The sequence below is a fragment of the Nyctereutes procyonoides genome, unplaced genomic scaffold, assembly GCF_905146905.1.
Source record: "Nyctereutes procyonoides isolate TBG_1078 unplaced genomic scaffold, NYPRO_anot_genome, whole genome shotgun sequence".
NCBI classification, from domain to species: Eukaryota; Metazoa; Chordata; class Mammalia; order Carnivora; family Canidae; genus Nyctereutes; species Nyctereutes procyonoides.
The window spans coordinates 64,431,389-64,451,304 of NW_026575046.1; the positions used below are offsets into that span (position 1 = coordinate 64,431,389).

Consider the following 19,916-nt stretch of genomic DNA (forward strand, 5'->3'; position numbering starts at 1 on the left):
CTCATTTAGTAAAAATGTTTCTTCAGTACAAGTTTCACAGGCTAACTTCTCTGTGAGCCCCATATGTTGTCCACTCTGCATAAGTCTTTGTGATCTCATCTTAGGTACATACGAGGTTTTGAAGTCAGCAGAAGAAAGAAGAATCAAGCCCCTAGACAGCCCCTGAGAGGAGATACTCTGTGTTTAGAACTTTTTTTTTGTTTTTAAGATTGATTGATTGATTGATTGATTGATTGATTCATGAGAGACACAGAGAGTGAGAGGCAGAGACACAGGCAGAGGAAGAAGCAGGCTCCACACAGGGAGCCTGATGTGGGACTTGATCCCGGGACTCCAGGGCTATGCCCTGAGCCAAAGACAGGCACTCAACTGCTGAGCCACCCAGGCGTCCCATGTGCTTAGAACTTTAAGTTTATCTTTATTGAGGATTAAAGGAAGAGAAAGGAGAGTGATAGGCAAAAGTGAGAAATGAATGAGTTGCTTTTTTATTCGTTACCAGAAATGACCTTGAGCCAGACTCACTAGTGACAAATACATTTAATATTTTACCTGTTTTTGCTCTTCTGCTTCTTGAACTGGGTGCGCTCTTTTTATTCTTAGCACTTGACACTCATTGCCACATAAATGTTGTCCAGCCAGGCAGGCCCTGTACCAAAGTTCCTTTTATTTATCTGCCATTTTCATTACCCAAGTCCTGTCCTCTTTTGCCACAGCTTTCAGATATCCTTGGAGTTCTTCTTAGAAGCCCTCTTCCACTCACTGCCAGGAAACAAAGTTCAATGTCGCAGCTCTTCTATTAGCCTCTCTCATCTTTTCTTTTCCAAAACAACACATTAATCCAAAAGCAAACAGTTACTCCATGTTAAGTTTGAGAAACTCACAACCAGGAATCCTGCACACTCCCCTTTCTATCAGTATTTTCAGACTGGGGATGTGTACACATGTGCTCACAAACACACCCACAGAGAGACAGAAAAGATTGGGAGATGGTAATACACATGGACCCTGAACTGTTTTCTTCTAACTGCAAGATATGAAGAAATCTCAGGACCTCTCTTTCGAGAGTGCTTTTCCCTTCTACATGCTGGGTTCAGTTCAGGTCAGGGCAAGCTGCCAACCTAACAGGACAATCAAGTCCCATCACATACTATCCCTCAACATTTCCTGATGAAGGCACTTTGATTTCCCCAAAGCACTGATGATTTGCTAGCAATGGCAAAAACAACGATCTTTTGGGATCAAAGGGAAATTCAGTGCTTCATCTTGTCTAGTTCTAGAATAACTTTTGCTTAGTCCTGTACACTTTGATGTGTCTACACATCCAAATAATCTTAGGATCACTGGCACTTGTGTCTTTGCCTAAAATCATCCGAAGACACAACTCTTTCCCAGCCATTCCTTTTCAAACAGACCTCTAACAATATTTCTTCTGCACGTTGCTTCAGTTGTTCCACACTTGAAACCTGGACTTAAATGTTTATCACACTAATAGAGTCCTTTTCTCTCCACCTACCCCTTGCCCCAGATTCTCACTTTCTACAATTTCCTCACTTCATAAGACAGAAAAATACATCTCAGCAAAGGTGTAGAAATTTATTTTATTTCCTCCAGATAAATTCTCCCCTATGACAAGGTATAGAATAACATATATGAATGATGAGTAATCCTAAATTTAGTTTATCCCGTAAAACAAGAAAATGGTTCATCTTCACTTAGCTGAAGTTACAACACATAACTGGATATGCAAATGGCAGTGACCATTTTATATCTAGGAAATCAGAAAAAGTGATTATCTTTTCCATGGGTCACATGCTGAGCAAGTAACAGCAAAAGACTTAGCTATCTTAAGCCCCGCCGGGATGCAGTTATCTCAGCAGAATATCACTGCATCTGATTTATTACAGAGTACTCTGAGGAAGACATTGGCTCCCACTTCCCACTTTCTTCATCCCTTCAGATTACTTAAAGAAATATAACTTTTATTTAAATACCATGTACAAAATAATTACCTGTACACAAGTTGTATAATGTTATATTGTGCTATTTTTCTTAATTCTGTGAGGATGAAAAGTAACTCAGTAGTGGGCTGAGATTTGCTATGTATCTTCAATACTAAGATAAAATTAAAATTATACCGGGCACATTTTGGCAGTTAGTATAAACCCAGCATTAACAAGATACATGCTGAAAGATGTTTGCTTCCGAGGCCTCAGTAAAAATGAGTGAACGGGGGCCTACATCCAAACTAATGCTTCAATCTTCCCTCTGATTTTGAAAATCGTCATCATCAGTTTGCATTCTGATTGCCTATTAATAGGAACTTCCCTAACACTGCTATTAGAGACATCCCATTGTAGGGTCACCTTTCACTCTGCCTTAGTATGAAGTTGGCTTGGAGATGGCCTTTGGTCACCTCCTCTTTATCAACTGATCTCTCTTTTGCCACTCCAGGATAGTGAGAAGGGATCTAGGTGCCTCAATCTGAGCTAAGCCGGCAGGGTAGAGCAGGATGGCTTTTCCACCCATTCCTTAATCAGTTGGTGGGCAATGGCTAACTTGGGGGGCAACCAGAATGTCCCATTCTGTTGCTGAGTATATGGATTATTTCTCCTCAGGGCTGTGGCCACCTCATCATGACTGAACCAGCCAGCTGCCTCTAGTTCTTTCAGGTTCACCTGGATCTAAAAGACATAAGAAAAAAACAGAATGTAAGGCTAGGAGCTACAGAATTTAGGATACTTTGGCCAAAGGTGAGAAAATGTTCCCAGAACTGAGCAATACCTAGGACCTACGGGCTGAGAGATAATCAGTTTTAGCTATTGTGCAGAAGCAAAAGAGGCATAATTAAAAGGTGAGAGTTAAATATATTGTTTTAAATAGTGTAAAAGAAAAAAAGTGCATTTTAAAAATCCTAGAAGCACAAATACTGAAATACTAAAGAGTGGTTAACAGTGAGGTGTAATATATAAATAATTCTGGATTAACTTTCAATTTAAAAAGAACATAAAATTACTCTTCTCTAAAGGATAGGGATAATTAATGATTATCAAAAGCATATGGGACGCCTGGGTGTCTCAGTGGTTGGGTATCTGCCTTCAGCCCAGATCCTGAAGACCTGGGATTGAATCCCGCATCAGGGTCCCTGCATAGAGCCTGCTTCTCTTTCTACCTGTGTCTCTGCCTCTCTCTCTCTCTGTATCTCTCATGAATAAATAAATTAAATAAAATCTTAAAAAAAAAAGCATAGTATCTTCTTTGTAATGCACACTGCAACCACAGGAAGCTGAGACAGATGAGATATTATTCTATGCAAACCAAAACACAATAGACTTTGGCAAGTAGTGACCACACTGCCATCTATCAGGGATGCTACAGAAGAGCAAGACAAGGCTGGATAAGACAATGTCTAAATCCCTTTCGACCAGAAGTTCCTATGATTTCATATAATTAGTCCCCAAAATCCTAACAAACTCAAGCAATAAGACCAATCCTGAAAGCAGTCACTTACTTTGATATACTTATTGTGTGCCTACTCTGCTCTGTTAAGTCCTGATGAAAAATAAATTGCCACATGACTGAGATACATACAAAGAAGAATAGTAACTGCATTGGCACTCTGAATTTCCTTGGAGATTGTTTCCTTTACAAGATTGCAAATTCCTTAAGGGAAAAAATCGTGAATTACACATCTTCATACAAAATAGACAGTGATGGACTAGACAGGTGCCTACTGACCAACTTGGTGAAGCAAAGGGAATATCACAGCATAAGGGAAGCATGAGAACTTACCTCTGTCTGCCCTGGTTTCACAGATGCATGACAAGCAATCATGAGTGAGCTATTAGGAAAAGACCAGTGCTGGGATGCAGAGTACTTCAGTCTTTCCAACTCCAGTCCCACCTCTTCTGCAACTTCTCTCCGGACAGCCTCTTCCAGACTTTCACCTATAAGCACTCAGATTAATTCAGGACAGCCCTGCAGCAGGAAGGGTGATACAGATGCCCATTTGTGAAAGGAGCACAAAACTGGCTCCAAAGTTTCATGAAGTATTCTTGGGAGAGCCTTAAATCCCTGAGCCTCTACAACAACAGGACTCAAGTCTGGAGTTGAGTGCTGACTTAGTTAGTTAGAATGCAGAATAAGTGACAAAGAGGCTACTGCTGACCTCAACTTTAATAAAATTCTAATCCCATGTTTTACATTTTGTAAATTTTACCCCACTAGACTGAGGAAAAAGAAAAACCTATAACTATCTATTGAATTCTAATTAATACAATGCATGCTGAAATATTTAGGGAGAATCATACTAATGTGTGCAAACTATACATCAAAGAATAAAATGAATTGATGGATGGATAGATCCGTGATAAAGTAAATGAAGAAAACAGTTATAGGATCTAGGTGGTGAATGAGTGTCAACTGTATAATTCTTTCAGCTATGCCATATGTTTGAAAACTTGCCTGATATTGGAAAATTCTAATACCAGAAGGCAGTTTTATTGACTTGATAGGGAACAGTATGCTTCAGACTCAAAGCACAACAGCAACAAAACAAAAAAATACCTACAATTGTTAAGCCCTTGTGTCCTCTGGGCATCTGTGCATGCCCTAAACCTCTTACCTATATCACAAAAACCTGCCAAGGCAGAATACGTTCCCTTGAGGAAAGGAACTCTGGCGGGCAAGCAGGCATCGGGTCCCATCCGACACCAGAGTGATCACCACAGGAGCCATCTGGGAAGAGGGGATGGAAATTAGAGATGGGGCCTGTTAATGGGATGAAGGAGTAGATAACTAAGGGAAGCCTTTTAATTATATAGGCCTCTACTACTCCCTGGGCAGACTAGCACACAGTCTTCTTGGATCACTGTCCTTTTAAAGTAGTACTTACCTGTGGATAATAGATGATCTTACTGGAAGGACACACGCGCTTGCTGCCAGCCACATTTTTCTTGGTGGGCTGCCCACTTCTGCTACAGAACTGATGAGCATCATGCCAACGGAGAAGAGCCTGAGCCTAGGAATACAAAGATAGGCTGATTTCCGTTGGAGAGGATGTGGAGCTCATATATAATCAGGTTGGGCCTCGTATTGAGAACAATTCAAAGAGAAAAGCTAATTCCTTTCCAGCTCACCTACTTTTCCCAGTTATTGACTGTTTGAACTTTAAAATAAGGAAACTATCTGAACATACTCCTCTAGCATCTGAAATATGAATAAAAGGAAACCTATTTTAAATGTATTATGAATTATTTTAAAAATATATATATATATATGGGATTCCCGGGTGGCTCAGTGGTTTAGCGCCTGCCTTTGGCCCAGGGCATGATCCTGGAGTCCCGGGATCAAGTCCCGTGTCGGGCTCCCTGCATGGAGCCTGCTTCTCCCTCTGCCTGTGTCTCTGCCTCTCTCTATGTCTCTCATGAATAAATAAATAAAATCTTTAAAAAATAAAAAAACACATATATATTAACTATTATAATAAATGCTCCATGTACTTATGACCCAGCTTAAAAATAAGACATTCCCAATATAGTGAAACACCCCAACACATACGCCTCCCCAATAAAAGTAGAATTTTTATTCAAATAAAAATGTTTAGAGATGTCTTTTTATTTATTTAAAATTTTTTTTAGATTTGATTTATTCATGAGAGACGCAGAGAGGCAGGTTCCCGATGCGGAGCCTGATGCAGAACTTGATCCCAGAACCCCAGGATCACGACCTGAGCCAGAGGTAGATGCTCAACTACTGAGCCACCCAGGTTGCCCTTATTTTTTTATTTATTTTTAAATATTTTATTTATTTATTTGACAGAAAGAGCAAAAGTAGGGGGAGGAACAGAAGGAGAAGCGGGATCCCCACTGAGCAGGGAGCCCGATGTCAGGCTTGACCCCAGGACCCTCGGATCATGACCTGAACTGAAGACAGATGCTTAACTAACTGAGCCACCCAGGGACCCCAGAGAGGTCTTTTTAAATTAAATGAACAACCAGAAGCACTTTAGCAAGTGAAGTGTACAGCTGTGAGGATGTCATTAAAGCAATACAAAGTAACTTCTCATAGGAGTAACATAATGATGCATATGTATATGTCATTAAAAATATGAGGCTGATAGATCATACTGCTATAGATATGCATGTCCTGGGCAGCCCAGGTGGCTCAGGGGTTTGGCGCTGCCTTCAGCTCAGGGCGTGATCCTGGGGACCTAGGATCAAGTCCCACGACAGGCTCCCTGCATGGAGTCTGTTTCTCCCTCTGCCTGTGTCTCTGCCTCTCTCTCTGTGTGTTTTCATGAATGAATGAATGAATGAATGAATGAATAAATAAATAAATAAATAAATAAAATCTTTAAAAAAAAGATCTGCATGTCCTTAGAAGAAAATGGTCCTGCCAAAAATAAGGGCAAAAGAAAGAAGAATAAGCAGTTGGCCTACAGCACACTGTACTGCCAAGGTTTGTAGGAAGGACTGTGATCTATCTGCAGAAGAAGATATCAAATGTCATTCTAGCCTTGTGCATGCATGCCATATATTCACCCGTAAACACTGCTTTACTAAATTTCCTACAGAACTGAGAAGTCAGAATCTACCGTGGTCAGCAAGGAGGCATCCTTTGTGTTCAGCTGAAATAGAGCCTTCCTCAGATCAGTGAAAGAGCCCTTGAGTTCTATCTCCATTTCTGCTTTCTGTAAGGAAGCTAGAAAACGAGAACAGAGGATAAGATGAAACAAACACTAAACTTTGCCTCTCAAGTATGCCTGTTAGAGCAGTCTTTCCCAAACTCACCTAATAATACTCAACCAGGGAAAATAAAAAAAAATATGTAGGTTCTCAAGCCTCTACATAAAGTTTCTGAACAGCAGGTGAGTGAGGCCCAGAATTTTTATGTTTCAACAAGCACTAGGTAATTTCTTATTTTCAGACAAATTTGAGAACTATCAGAGCATAGTATTTCTCAAGATCCTCTTCAGAGGGGTGCCTGGGTACCTGGGCCGCTGAGCCTCTGCCTTTGGCTCAGGGTGTGATCCTGGGGTCCTGAGAGTCCTGCATCGGGCCCCCTATGGGGAGCCTGTCTCTCTCTCTCTCTCATGAATAAATAAATAAATCTTTAAAAAAATATATCCTCTTCAGAGTAATATTTGCATTAGCCATACACTATCCCTGGAAAAGAGGTAAAATGGGACCTCTAAGCTCCTATCTGCATTGCATTCCAGCATCATTACATTTACAACCAGACCTGAAAGAGAAGGAAAGCCTACTAGGAGCCATGAATCTATACCCAATTGGTTCCCAAATGCAGGTCTGAGGACCCTGAGCCACTGCATGGTAATATGTTTACTCACCCAAGGTAAGAATAATGTCATGAATTTTTAAATGTTTCCTATGAAATATTTAAGAAATATAAAATGTATAAAGGTACAGAGAGTAATACAATGAACATTTGCGTACCTACCACCTAACTTAGAAAGTATTAAAATGTTCTCGATTTTTTTTAAATGATGACGACGGTAGATCACGACGGTAGTATTTTTTTTTTTCTTAATGTCCTAACTTAAAAAAAATACAAGGTTGATAACCTTTGGTACTCTCAAAATTTTCTTTGAAATTATGCTCTTACGTGGAATTCCAAAGTCTGAGCACTACTGGGAAATTCCCATTAGGAATAATGTTCTATACCATTTAGGGAAGAGGAGCTATTTAGACCTAGATCCAGAGCAAACCATGCTTCATGCTGTTTGGAGCATCCAATCAGTACCGAGTCTTCTATTCTTTGTGTGTCCTGTCCAAACTTAGCCAGGAGCCTTTCCAACTCTAAGAAAGAGAAAAGGAGAAGGGAAGAAAACAAAGGCTTTCAATTAAATCACGAGCAACCGGGCAGCCCCGGTAGCGCAGCGGTTTAGCGCCGCCTACAGCCCAGGCTGTGATCCTGGAGACCCTGGATCGAGTCTCACATTGGGCTCTCTGTATGATGCCTGCTTCTCCCTCTGCCTGTGTCTCTGACTCTATGAATAAATAAATAAAATCTTTTGAAAAATAAATAAATAAATCACGAGCAACCATATTAACCTTCTAGGAAATCATCTACTTCAGCTTGCAGTAGGTATACCTGCTTCTAGCTGCTGCCCGGCAGCTAATTAGCTATATAATCTTGGTCTAATAATTTAACCTCTCTAGGCCTCCATCTTCCCAATAACAACCTGAAGTGTTTAGACTAAAGAAGGAACTCTAGCTGTGTAACACTGTATTCTATGATTGTATCATGAAAGGAGCATATCCCCTAGTTCAAAAGATACATGACAGTTAATGTATTATGGCACTGAAAAAAAGTGTCATGCTTAAAATGCTAGAAACCAAATCAGTTACATATAATTTAGTCTCCAGATTATGCTGAGTATGTGGGCTAGGGTAGACTATTCATCCAAGATCCCAGTCTGTATAAGACACGTGCTGTACATGGAGAAAATCTGTCCTCCTGTGCATGAAGGACTTATATTTGTTTACAATGCAACATAGCATTGCCTTCTGATGGCATCCTTATATTCTTCTGCACTGCTAGGAACTACCTATTCAAATACTCAACATCTGACCCAGGAAGAAATTCATTGAAAAAAAAAAAAAAAGAAGGAAAGAAATTCACTGGCTTTGTATTTAGAAGTAACTCAATGTATAGTGACATCATATACAACTGAAAGTTGGTACTTTGAATGCCAAATCCCAGTGGCTTATATATCTCTAGTTATATACCCTAAAAGAGTTCTCAAAACAAATTAATTTTAATTCACTTTTGACTCTTCTAGAAGAAATGAAGCCATGATGCAAATCCTAGACATTAGAACAGTATGCAATTCCATGAAGGCTTGGAAATCACTGGTTTAAGCAGGGTTTGGCTTTATAAGTCATGTGTTCTCTGTCACAACTACTCCACTCTGCCACTGTAGTGCAAATACAGCCACAGACAGTATGAAAATGAATGAGCATGGCTGTGTTCCAATAAATATTTACAAAACAAGAAGTGGGTTCCAATTTGGACAGCAGTTTCAATGACCCCTAGTTTATCACCAAATATTTGGGCAGCTCAGGTTTATACACTCAATAATCAGTAGAAAGAGTTTGAAAAATCTGGACTCTAAAGTTGAAGGATTCTTCTCAGGGATCTGATATGGATGAAATTCTGCTTAGTTGCCACAGCCTGATCTACTCTACTGGTCCTCTTTGGGCTTACCTAGTAGGCTATACTGGGGGGCCTGGTACCGTTGTTCTGATTTCTGAAGCAAAGGAGCCAGACTATGAAAGAGGTAAAATGCTCCTGTCTGCTGGGCTTTTTTACATGCATCATCATCTTCTTTCAGTTCAAATAAATACCTGTATTTTGGAAATAAAGCATTACAAAACCACACTTAATTACTTGTACAGCATTCATCTTTCAGAATTCTGTCCTTGCATCGCTCTCCTATCACAGTTATTTCACTTATATCCTAAGTGGCTCTAAAAAGGATTTTAGTTCCTTCCTTTGTGCTACTTACTGTACATCTGGCCCATACCTCTGTGGCTGCACTTATACTATTTGTTAATTTGTCTGTTTCCCCCCAAAAAACTATGATCTCCTTAAGGGCAGGGTCAGCCTTAGTTCTGTATCTCCAGTAATTAGCATACTGAATGCTCAATTCAATAAATAGTTATTGAATTGAACTTCAAGGGTAATAAATATTTACTGAATTGAACCTCAAGGTACTTTGCCAATATTATGCTGTGAGGCAAGAATTTACATGCAGTGGAGTGAAAGGAAAACAAGTACAGTGATAAAACATCAACCACCATCAACCAAATCCCTAGAAATGGGAGCAGACTTTATTATTGCAGATAAAGAGCAAACACTATACCTTAAGTAACACTGTCATTCAATGTAGGGATGATAAAGAGCAGATTTTACCTTAATACATTCCTGCCTCCAACACTAGTCCCCCACATGGACACCCTTAGTTCATTATCTCTACTGAAGAGACTGCTGATGGGAAATAAAGCCTATACTTGACCACACTTATTTAATAAGTATAATATCTTCAATAGCCAAAATACAAATGTGGAAAACACAACATCCTATCATTAGTTTCTCTAAGAGAAATAGCATTGGATCCAGTTCTAGGCTTTTCAAGCACCTTCATTAAGATTAATTTCAAGAGCCTTGGAAACCAGGTCAGGGTCCACGTGATTCAGGGGAACTGAATGTAGATTCTCCTTCTGGAGCCTTAGGGATAACCATTTTTGCCTATTAAAAGCCCTAAACAGACTCAGATTTATGGCAGATTTTGTCACTTATGTAGCCATCACAGTTTAAAGATATTTTCTGTAGGATCTGGGAGCTTTTGTAATACCAACAGAGTTAGCTCAACATGAAACTACAAAGCTAAATGATAAATGTGCCCCAGTGGCATCTTTAGGAACCTATTTTTGACTGTATGATAAAAGGGGTCACAATGAGTTCTTTATAAACACAAGACCAAAGAAACTTGAGATTTTAATACTCAGGGTATTTTTAAACTCATTATAAGTGACTGCAGCTTCCTGGGGCAAAGACTTAATGCATGTCAAAGGAGAGACCTGTGCCACTCAGAAGTTACCAAATATAAACAATAGAACAAACACTGCTGCCTCCTAAAAGAACAGTAAGAGTGGTACAACCTGTGCTTTGCCCTAATGACCCTAAAAAGCAAAACACCTACAAAAACACCCAGGTTAAGGTCTTAAGCCTGGGGCCTCATTGGAACTGGAACCGAGATCCCAAAAGCTCCTTACCTTCTTGATCAGGAACACTAATTTTAAAAATTCATTTCCCCCTTTAGTTATAATAGCAGGGAAACAACTCTAAGATTATCAGACTGAAGCTGTTGTTTTCCTATTTAAAAAAATAAAAAGTCATCCCATAAAAATCAGGAAATACAGTTAGTAATTTGTTCAAAAAAGGGAAATCATCAAGAATCTCACCATTCAGGGATGATCACTGTTCACACCTGGGAATTCTCCAAACTATTTATTGTTTATCTGTACATATATAGGTATATTCAGAATCATGCCTTTTTTCTTTAACATTATTTTCACACCATCTTCTTTATTGATAGAATTTCATTCTAAATGATTGAATGATTCAATTCTAAATGATTTTTTTTTCATTTTAAAACCACTTTAATATAGCCATTTTTAGACTTCTCAATAATTGTTCCATAATTCAATTATTGTTCTTAGAGTCTCAGCCTGAGAACTACAAATAACCTAAATGCCCAACAATATCTACTCTAAGTACAGCAATTTTCTTTTCTCACTCTTGTTCATGTAACACTGTATGCTTATGTGCCTTTAAATTTTGGACTGGGCACTCATGTTTGGCAGAACTTTTCATGTACAAAGCCCTGGTTATGGGTATATCTCTTCAGAGGAGTTTTACATTTGCTTCTGCATAGTGCCCAGGGGTCTTATAAGTCTACAACTACTACTTACATTCTTTTCCTGGGTTGGGGTTTGGGGACCATAACACAGATGGTACAAATTTAAACCCCAAACCATGGGAACAGGCTTGTGATTTCAAATTCACAGATTTCAAATTTGCCCAGGCTATGACAAAGAAGTCCTTTACCATCTTCCTGTAGTGCTGTAGGTTTTGGGTTTTTTTTCTGGTCTACCTTTAACTAGTAGTTTAGTTCCTTAGGGGGTGAGGGGTGAGAGAATTAGAATTATCTACCTTATTTTCAGGAAACTTCATGAACTATTATTATTCAGTAGAGTTTTTAATTCCATCATAGAGATGTGCCATCATTTAATTAATCTCTCCCTTACTGTTGATTCATCCATTCAACAAGCCTCCGATGCCTACCATGCACCAGGTATTGTTTTGTGCACAAGGCGTACCACCATGGAAAACACAAAGTTATTATCTTAATAATATTAAGTATACTTAATATTTAAGCATGTTAGATATTTTAGGTATATTTGAATTTTAGTTAATTTAGAATTTTTTCAATTATAAATAATTTGCAGTGAATATCCTTATATGTATATCTTAATCATGCATCCTTAATCCTAAAAATAGGATTTTGAGATATCTATATTTTATAATTTGGTGGGCCAAAGAGAATAATCAGAGCTCAGGTTGGTCACAACTCACCGGGTCTTAGTGACATAAGTTGACAGCAGCCTATAACACCAAAAAGATTTTTTCCTGCAAGCAATTCCACAATACAGGGACATTGTCAGGTCCTTAGAGAAAAGAGGAGTTAAAAAAAGAAAAAGTCATAGTATGCAATTTAAAGTAATGAATCACCAAGAGAGTTATACTTTAAACCAGACTTTTTAAGATTAAGGAAAGAGAAACTGAATAGGAGTCAGATGATCTGGCTTCTTTTTTTTTTTTTAATTTTTTTTTTTTTTTTTTTTTTTTTTTTTTTTATGATAGTCACAGAGAGAGAGAGAGAGGGGCAGAGACACAGGCAGAGGTAGAAGCGGGCTCCATGCACCGGGAGCCCGATGTGGGATTCGATCCCGGGTCTCCAGGATCGCGCCCTGGGCCAAAGGCAGGCGCCAAACCACTGCGCCACCCAGGGATCCCTGATCTGGCTTCTAAATTGCATTTATACCGCTAATTAGCTATGGGAGTTCAACTTTTCAGTACCTCAAAATTGAAACTTGTTCTGCCTACCTAACAGGTTATTGTGAGAATCCACTATCTACAAAAAATATATGTTCCTTCTTCCATATTGGAGGATTGTTGCTAGAAGGTAGCTGCAAAAAAAAAAAAAAAATAGAAGGTAGCTGCTAAGCCACAGTCTACATTTCTCTCTTATATCTAAGCAGGGCCAAAGGTAGGTCTTAACAATGGAATGTAAGTGGAAGTGATGTATCTCTCCTAGGCTGAATCAGCTAAGAAGTAGGTATGCCTAAGGGGCGCCTGGGTGGCTCAGTCAATTGAATGTCCAATTCTTGGTTTCATCTCAGGTCCTGATCTTGGGGTGATGGGATCAAGTCCCACATCAGGCTCCTTGCATGGAGACTGCTTCTCCTTCTGCCTGTCTCTCTGCCTCTCACTCTGTGTCTCTCATGAATAAATAAATAAAATCTTAAAAAAAAAAAAAAGTACATATGCCTTCTCCATTCTCTTTCCTCCTTCTGCTTGGAAGACTCTGGAATAGCAGAGTCATTGAAATGTAGAAGCCTGGATCCTTGAATCACAACCTAGAGAAAAGCCACCTGCCAGGGCACGTGGTTAGCTCCGGGATTGAGCATCTGCCTTTGGCTCAGGTCATGATCCCGGGTCCTTGGGATGAGTCCTGCATCAGGCTCCCTTCAGGGAGCCTGCTTCTTCCTCTGCTTATGTCTCTGCCTCTCTCTGTTTCTCATGAGTACATAAATAAAATCTTTTTTTTTCATAAATAAAATCTTAAAAAAAAATGCCACCTGCCAACTAAAGACACCCCCACCCCTACTTTGGAATATTTATGAGTAAGAAATAAACATAAGCAACTAAACTTTTGAAGTTTGTTACAGTGGCTAGCATGACTCTAAGAGACCAGGTAAGACCGGGAGTGTCTCCAGAATAATGGGGCTAAGTTTCTTAGAATATTTGAAAACTAAAGTCCCTCTGAGAATGAAGTAAAAGGAATCCTATAGATAAGAAAAATATAAAAATCATGGCCATTTGGAAAACATCTCAAAAGGCAGCTATGCAAATCTACATGAATCTAAGGTTTTTTCTATTTTGTGTATCTCATGAGATGTGAGAGAAAAACAATTCTCTATCTTACAAATTCATTCTACAGAAGATGATTCCTTTTAAATTGTATACCAGTAAGTATTTTATTCCCCATGAAAAGTACATTTCACATTGGCAATAAAAGTCAAGAAGTTCCACTGAAACGAGAAAATCAGTACAGTTAATTAACCAACCACCCTTTTAACTGTGCCCAAGGGAAGCAAGCTTTGACACTGAACAAATTACTGAAGAACATCTAAAGTTTAGGCTTACTTCTTGGTTGCATAATTATGAATCACTGATGACTAATCCTTGGATAGTTTTGGCTACAATCTATGTCCTAGCCAAGGGTAAAATATATTTAGTAAACGACATTCAACAAAAAGTGCTTGTTGAAAACTGACTTTATGCAAGGTCCTTTAAGAAAACACAAAAATGTACTAGATGAAAAACCTGTCAAGGGACTCTAGCAGGAGAGAAAAAACAAACATAGCTTTCCCAGAAGACAACATGTGATATGTGGGTTATAAAGCATTCTAGGAGAATATTAAAAGCGTAATTCCTACTTTAATAACCCAAAGACTTGTTGATACACTGGAAGAAATGTGTTTACATTTCTCATATATGGATATGTCATATGTATATGTCTCAGGTACAAACTCTGAGAATATAAGTTGGTGCAATATTTGGGGGGGCGCAATTTGGGAATATCTATCGAAATGTTAAATAAACATCCCTTTCACCTAGCAATTCCACTTCTAGGATTTTATCCCAGGAGGGAAAGGATATGTATAGGAATCTTAACTGAAAAGTATGTTAAAGGGGAATAAAATACAGCTCTTAAAAATAAATAGAAAAGGGGCTCCTAGGTGGCTCAGTTGGTTAAGTATCAGACTCTTGGTTTTGGCTCTGGTTATGGTTTCAGGATCCTGGGATAAAGCCCGCGTCAGGGTCTACACTCAGCAAGGAGTCTGTTTGGTAGTCTCTCTCCCTTACCCTCTCCCTCCCACTCTCTCCCTCTCTCTCTCTCTCTCTCTCTCTCTCAAACCAAATCTTTAAATAAATAAAGATAACAATGGAAACATTCATATATAGTAACAGGGAAAAAACATTCACAATATATGATTAAGTAAGAAAAGCAAGTAATATTTGGTTTACCATGATCTAATTAATTTATAGAGGAAAGGACATGGGGGAACCTGAGTACCTTAGTGAGTTAGGCATCTGACTGTTGATTTCCGCTCAGTCATGATCTCAGGGTTGTAGGATTGAGCCCCATGTTGGTTGGTCTTGGCATGGAGCCTGCTTAAGATTCTCACTTTCCCTCTCCTGTCCCTGCTCGCCCCCACTTCTCTCCCTCTCTAAAAAAAGACGGAAGGAAAAGGGCATATACATATCAGTAAACATAAATTATATATGTATTTATTTCTTTTTTTAAAGTAACTAGAAGTACACATACCAAATCATTAACAGGTAGCTAATTTGGAAAAGTGGGATGGAGAGAGGAGTTGAAAAGGGTACTTATAATTTTTACTTTGTACATTTCTGTATTTAAAAAAAATTCTAACCATATGTATGTACTCCTTTTACAATAAAATAAGTATATTAAAAATAGTCTTCCTGAGACCAACTGCATAATGAGGCTAATTGGAAGCTATTGTACTCAGAAGCACCTCACCAAATTGCCTGGGAGACCAAAGAAATTCCTTTGGTGAATTCCTTGAATCCTGAGAGCCAGGAGCTGTTTGGTTGCAGCTTTACCAACTAATCTGTGTGACCCACTGTACTTGACTGCCTGCTGTTTTGCCTAGTTTCTGTTACTAAATTAACCTTAGCCAGTTGTAGATTATCGTGGTCTGCTGATTCATGGGATGGTGGTCATAGAGCTTGTAAAAACTATAGTCAAGCTCTTAATGCAGCTTTGAAAAAATATTAATCAGTAGAAAACCAGGCTTATTTTAACTGAGAATTCTATCTTCGTTGGTACAGTCATAAAACTAGTAGATAAAGATTAGATCTAATTCCTTTTTTGAATGGTCCCTTGTATATTTTTATTATACATCTTATATAAAAACAGTATAGAGATTACTGAAAAGTCAAAGAAGAGAAAATGATTTCCTTAAAAATCAGCTGTAACTGTATTTTTCTCTTTTAAATAGGTCGTTTAAATTATAAAATAAAGAGAACTACATTACAGGATCTCTAAAAAAGAGAATTGTGAGGGCATCCATAATGTGGCCACATAAACATAACATAATTTAATATGTGTTTCCTAATCTTTTTAGACATACAAATTCTACATATTTGTAATCAGAGGACATATTTTTGTCAACTTGCTTTCATGAAACACATCACAAGCAGTTTTCTATGTTTTTGTACAAGCTATATAATTTTTTAAGCTGCAAAATACTACATTAAGGTAGACATCCTTATTTTTCTAAACATTCTCAATGTATCTTAGACATTTAGGTTGCTCTGATTTTAAATTATCAGAAATAAAATACCACTAAATACCTGTGTGCTGATATTTTCAGGTTACTTCTTTAAATTTCCCAAAGTAGAATTACTGGGACAAAATTCAGTTTAAAATCATATGGGTCTTCTACACATTGCCAAACTTTCAAGAACTTTCATTTTATATTTCTTTGATAACTATAGAGATTGAAAGTGTTTTGAGATTTAATAGATCTAGTTCCCCTTTTGCAAACTGTTTGATGTCCTGTGCTCATTTATTTACTGTGGTTTTGGCCACTCTAGATTTTAGAATCTTATAGTACATTTATTGTATTTTCCAAAATATCACAGAAACACATTATAGGAACCAACTGTTATATGTATTGCTTTTCTTTTCTTTTTTTAAACTTTATCTATTTATTCATGAGACAGAGACACCAGCGGACTCCACACAGGGAGTCCGACGTGGGACTCGATCCGAGGTCTCCAGAATCAGGCCCTGGGCTGAAGGCAGCGCTAAACCGCTGAGCCACCTGGGCTGCCTTGTATTGCTTTTCTTTGTGAAGCAGCCATTCAGAAGGAACCTCAATACAAAAAAAAAAAAAAAAAAAAAAAAAGGCTCTTTTAACAATGAGAATATGTGAAATTAGAATGAAAATATAATTTCTTATAACTCCATGCTATTTAGGAATCTAATGCAGAGAAAATGTGTTACTTTTTTCTAACTGGTTTGTGATTTTTTACTCTCTTAAGGGTCTTCAGTGCGATGTTTTATTCAAAGTGTATTGGCTTAAGGTCTCACCTTTAGCAAACATGCTGGAAAACAACTGGTAAACCTGCCATGATACTCAAATCCAGCTGCTCAAATGCCACATTTCCAACAGAATCGTTGTTTTTGTTTAAATTGGCAGCTATTATTGTATTTTATTCCTGAGAGCATGCTGGGGATAAAAGTTCACTATTCACAAAATAAGTCTTGGAAGAAAATACTAGCACCGTTATTCTTATGTTAGATGACAAGCTCAGGCCTGTTTTGTTTATAGGGTATGTGTGTATCTCCAAACCAAGGAAGGGACAGGGAAGCAAGAAATTAAAGAGACTCAATTTTATTCTGGGCTCTGTCACTGACTGAATTTGTGATCTGGAGCTGTCACCTAACTTCTGGGAGCTTAGTTTCTGTCTCACTTCTCACAGGGGAAGGAAGGAAGGAGAGAAAATAGATCTAAAGTATATTATAACCATGTCAGGTTTTCACATACCTAATTCTCAGATCTGTAAAATCCTTAAATGTTGGAATTGTGTCTTCCCTATCTATAGCCCCTAGCACTGTGTCTATCACATTGTAAAACACTATCAATGAGAATGAATGAATTTATCCCATTTTACAAGTGAGGAAGATAAAGCTTTAACTAACCTGAAATCGTAATTTAGAAAGCAGCAGTTTCAAACCCAGGGCTATCTGGCTCCAAAACTCATGTTTTGATGAGACATACATAGGAAAGCACTTTTCAACATGCATTTATAATTTATGTCTGATACAAAGACTGATAGAGACGAAAAATAATATTATTGTTACCGAAAACTATTCCATGAGGAGGCAAGGCTGTTAAGATTAACCATTTCTCTCAAGGCCCTGTACTAAATAATTCCCACATTTCTCATCCTGTTCGTCTTAACAGAAGAACAATTACTTTAGAAAATACGACCGCATGAAGCAAAGGCCCACTCCAATCTCTGTGGTTACTTCTTTCGAGAAGTTTGGTAGTGTTTGAGAGAGCTCTTCAGTCTGTCTATTCATTACTGTGGACCTCAGTGGAATGGGGAAATACACAAAACTGAGGAGCCACTGGGATCCAGATTTCAAGATCTTACTAAGTAGCTTTATGGTTTGCTTTCTTAAAAAAAAAAAAAAAGTTTCCTCCCTTAATTCAAAAATCATGCAGGCACAATGCAAAGAAGTCAGCAAATTCCATATTTAAACGGCTGTCCAAGAAAGTACCAGAAAAATATTAGCTTTAGTTAAAGAGATAGTTCCTGAGTTATGATGCAAAACCATGTTCATTCCTTAGTTTCTCCAAGAAGGAGGAGACTAAGCTAACATCACAAAATGCTGTGACCGAGAGCTTTTTTTTTTTTTCAAGTTTTGATTATGCCTTCCCATAAAATCCCTCCTGCGCTTAGAAGCTCAACAGTTTTCTGTTCCGCTGTACTCACTCTGAATTCTGTTGGGGGAGGGCGACTTCCTAGGACTCAAGAATCTGCAGACACCAGGGAACTCCTAATGTTCCTGGGAAGTAGGGCTTTCCCCCCCAGAATGACCACATGCCTCCGCCACACTTCCCAGAATCTCCTAGAGGTGCACTCTGGGAAATGTAGTTCTGTTTTCATGCTAGCTGTTTAGTCCTACAAAATTATTATTTTTTCTTTTCTCTTTTGTTTTAATTTTTTTTTAATAGATTTATTTTTTATTGGTAGTCCTACAAACTTAATCACGGTTATAAGCATGTTTTTGCCACACTTCCCAGAATCCACCTAGAGATGCACTCTGGGAATTGTAATTTAATCCAGAGGCACGTGGCTCTCCACTCCAACTGCAAAGTTAACCGTAATTGTCAAAGGCATGATTTAAGATCTTCCAAATCTATTACCAGGAAATCTACAGACCCTGTCTTTGGAGTAGCAGTAGATTCACTTTCGAATAACAAAAATATAGTCATTAAATCCATCCCAGTATACAAAAGGCATATTTTGCAGGGGAGGAAAGGGGCAGGAATTTAGATAACTTTCATCCTTTCTGTATCTCTATTTCTGTCTCTGACTGCCCACTTTAGAATTAGCTCTAACATTTCATGCAATTCTGACCATTTAAAAGGACCTGGCTGTGTCTAAATGTGTGTTAGAATGTGTCGCTTGGTCAACCAGGGCAGGATTCCATGACTGGAAGCAGTCTCCTAGCAAAACTACTTTGGTTCTGCTCTCTTCTTACTATTAAAGTTGTTTGCTTATAGGAAAAGACATTTTTTAAGGCCTTTCATTCAACATGTATGTATGTATATAAGTATTAAAGATTTTATTCATTTATTTGGCAGAGAGAGAGCACAAGAAAGGGGGATCAGCAGGCAGAGGCAGAGAGGGAAGCAGGCTTCCCGCTGAGCAGGGAGCCTGAGCAGGACGATGAGATCATGACCTGAGCCAAAGGCAGAATTTAACCAGCTGAGCCACCCAGGTACCCCGATTCAACATGTATTTAATGGAACAGTTAATAAGCACTAGATATAGCAGGAGGAAAAACATGAAAATTTCTGTCTTCATGCAACTTACATGCTAAAGGAAGAAACAAGTAAATATACAATGTGTCTGTTTATAAGTGTTGAGGAGAAAATGAAGCAAGATAAGAGAGGATTTTGCTATTTTATATAGGATGGCCATATAAAAGGTTTGTTTGTAAAGGTGATAACTGAATAAAAACACTGAAGGAGTTGAGGAAGGAAGCCAAGAGGAAATCTATGAGAAGAGATTTGTAGACAGAAAGAATTAGCAGATACGTAGGTCCTGGGGAGGATGTGTAACTGGCAGGTCTGAGGAAAGCCTAAGACAAAGCATGATGATTAGAAATGAGGTCAAAGTGTAGCCAAGTATCAGATCACATAGGGCTTCACAAGTCTTACAATTCTTATAGAACCAATGTAATGCTTTTGATTTTTACTCTGAGAGGGATGAGA

At 38.4% G+C, this 19,916-nt stretch overlaps 2 protein-coding genes across 5 annotated transcripts in view; one reads left to right on the top strand and one right to left on the bottom strand.

Moving 5' to 3' along the window:
* Positions 1-7,660, top strand: part of ECD (ecdysoneless cell cycle regulator) — a 37,093-nt gene extending 29,433 nt beyond the window's left edge. For 3 of the 4 annotated variants that reach the window (XM_055325054.1, XM_055325056.1, XM_055325055.1), the window contains exon 15: positions 7,217-7,660. In XM_055325054.1, coding sequence (XP_055181029.1) covers positions 7,217-7,308 — 92 coding nt within the window. In that variant the 3' untranslated portion in view covers positions 7,309-7,660. Of the gene's footprint in view, positions 1-104; positions 2,456-7,216 lie in introns of those variants that run through there. The other variant, XM_055325057.1, reaches the window with a different exon arrangement.
* Positions 1,580-18,505, bottom strand: NUDT13 (nudix hydrolase 13). Its single transcript, XM_055325060.1, is given in 10 exon segments — positions 1,580-2,681; positions 3,790-3,944; positions 4,622-4,661; positions 4,663-4,734; positions 4,892-5,017; positions 6,593-6,699; positions 7,680-7,814; positions 9,226-9,365; positions 12,160-12,251; positions 18,409-18,505. Coding segments are annotated over 9 exon segments (1,053 nt in total). The 5' UTR covers positions 12,243-12,251; positions 18,409-18,505; the 3' UTR covers positions 1,580-2,486.
* Between the last annotated feature and the right edge of the window lie 1,411 nt (positions 18,506-19,916).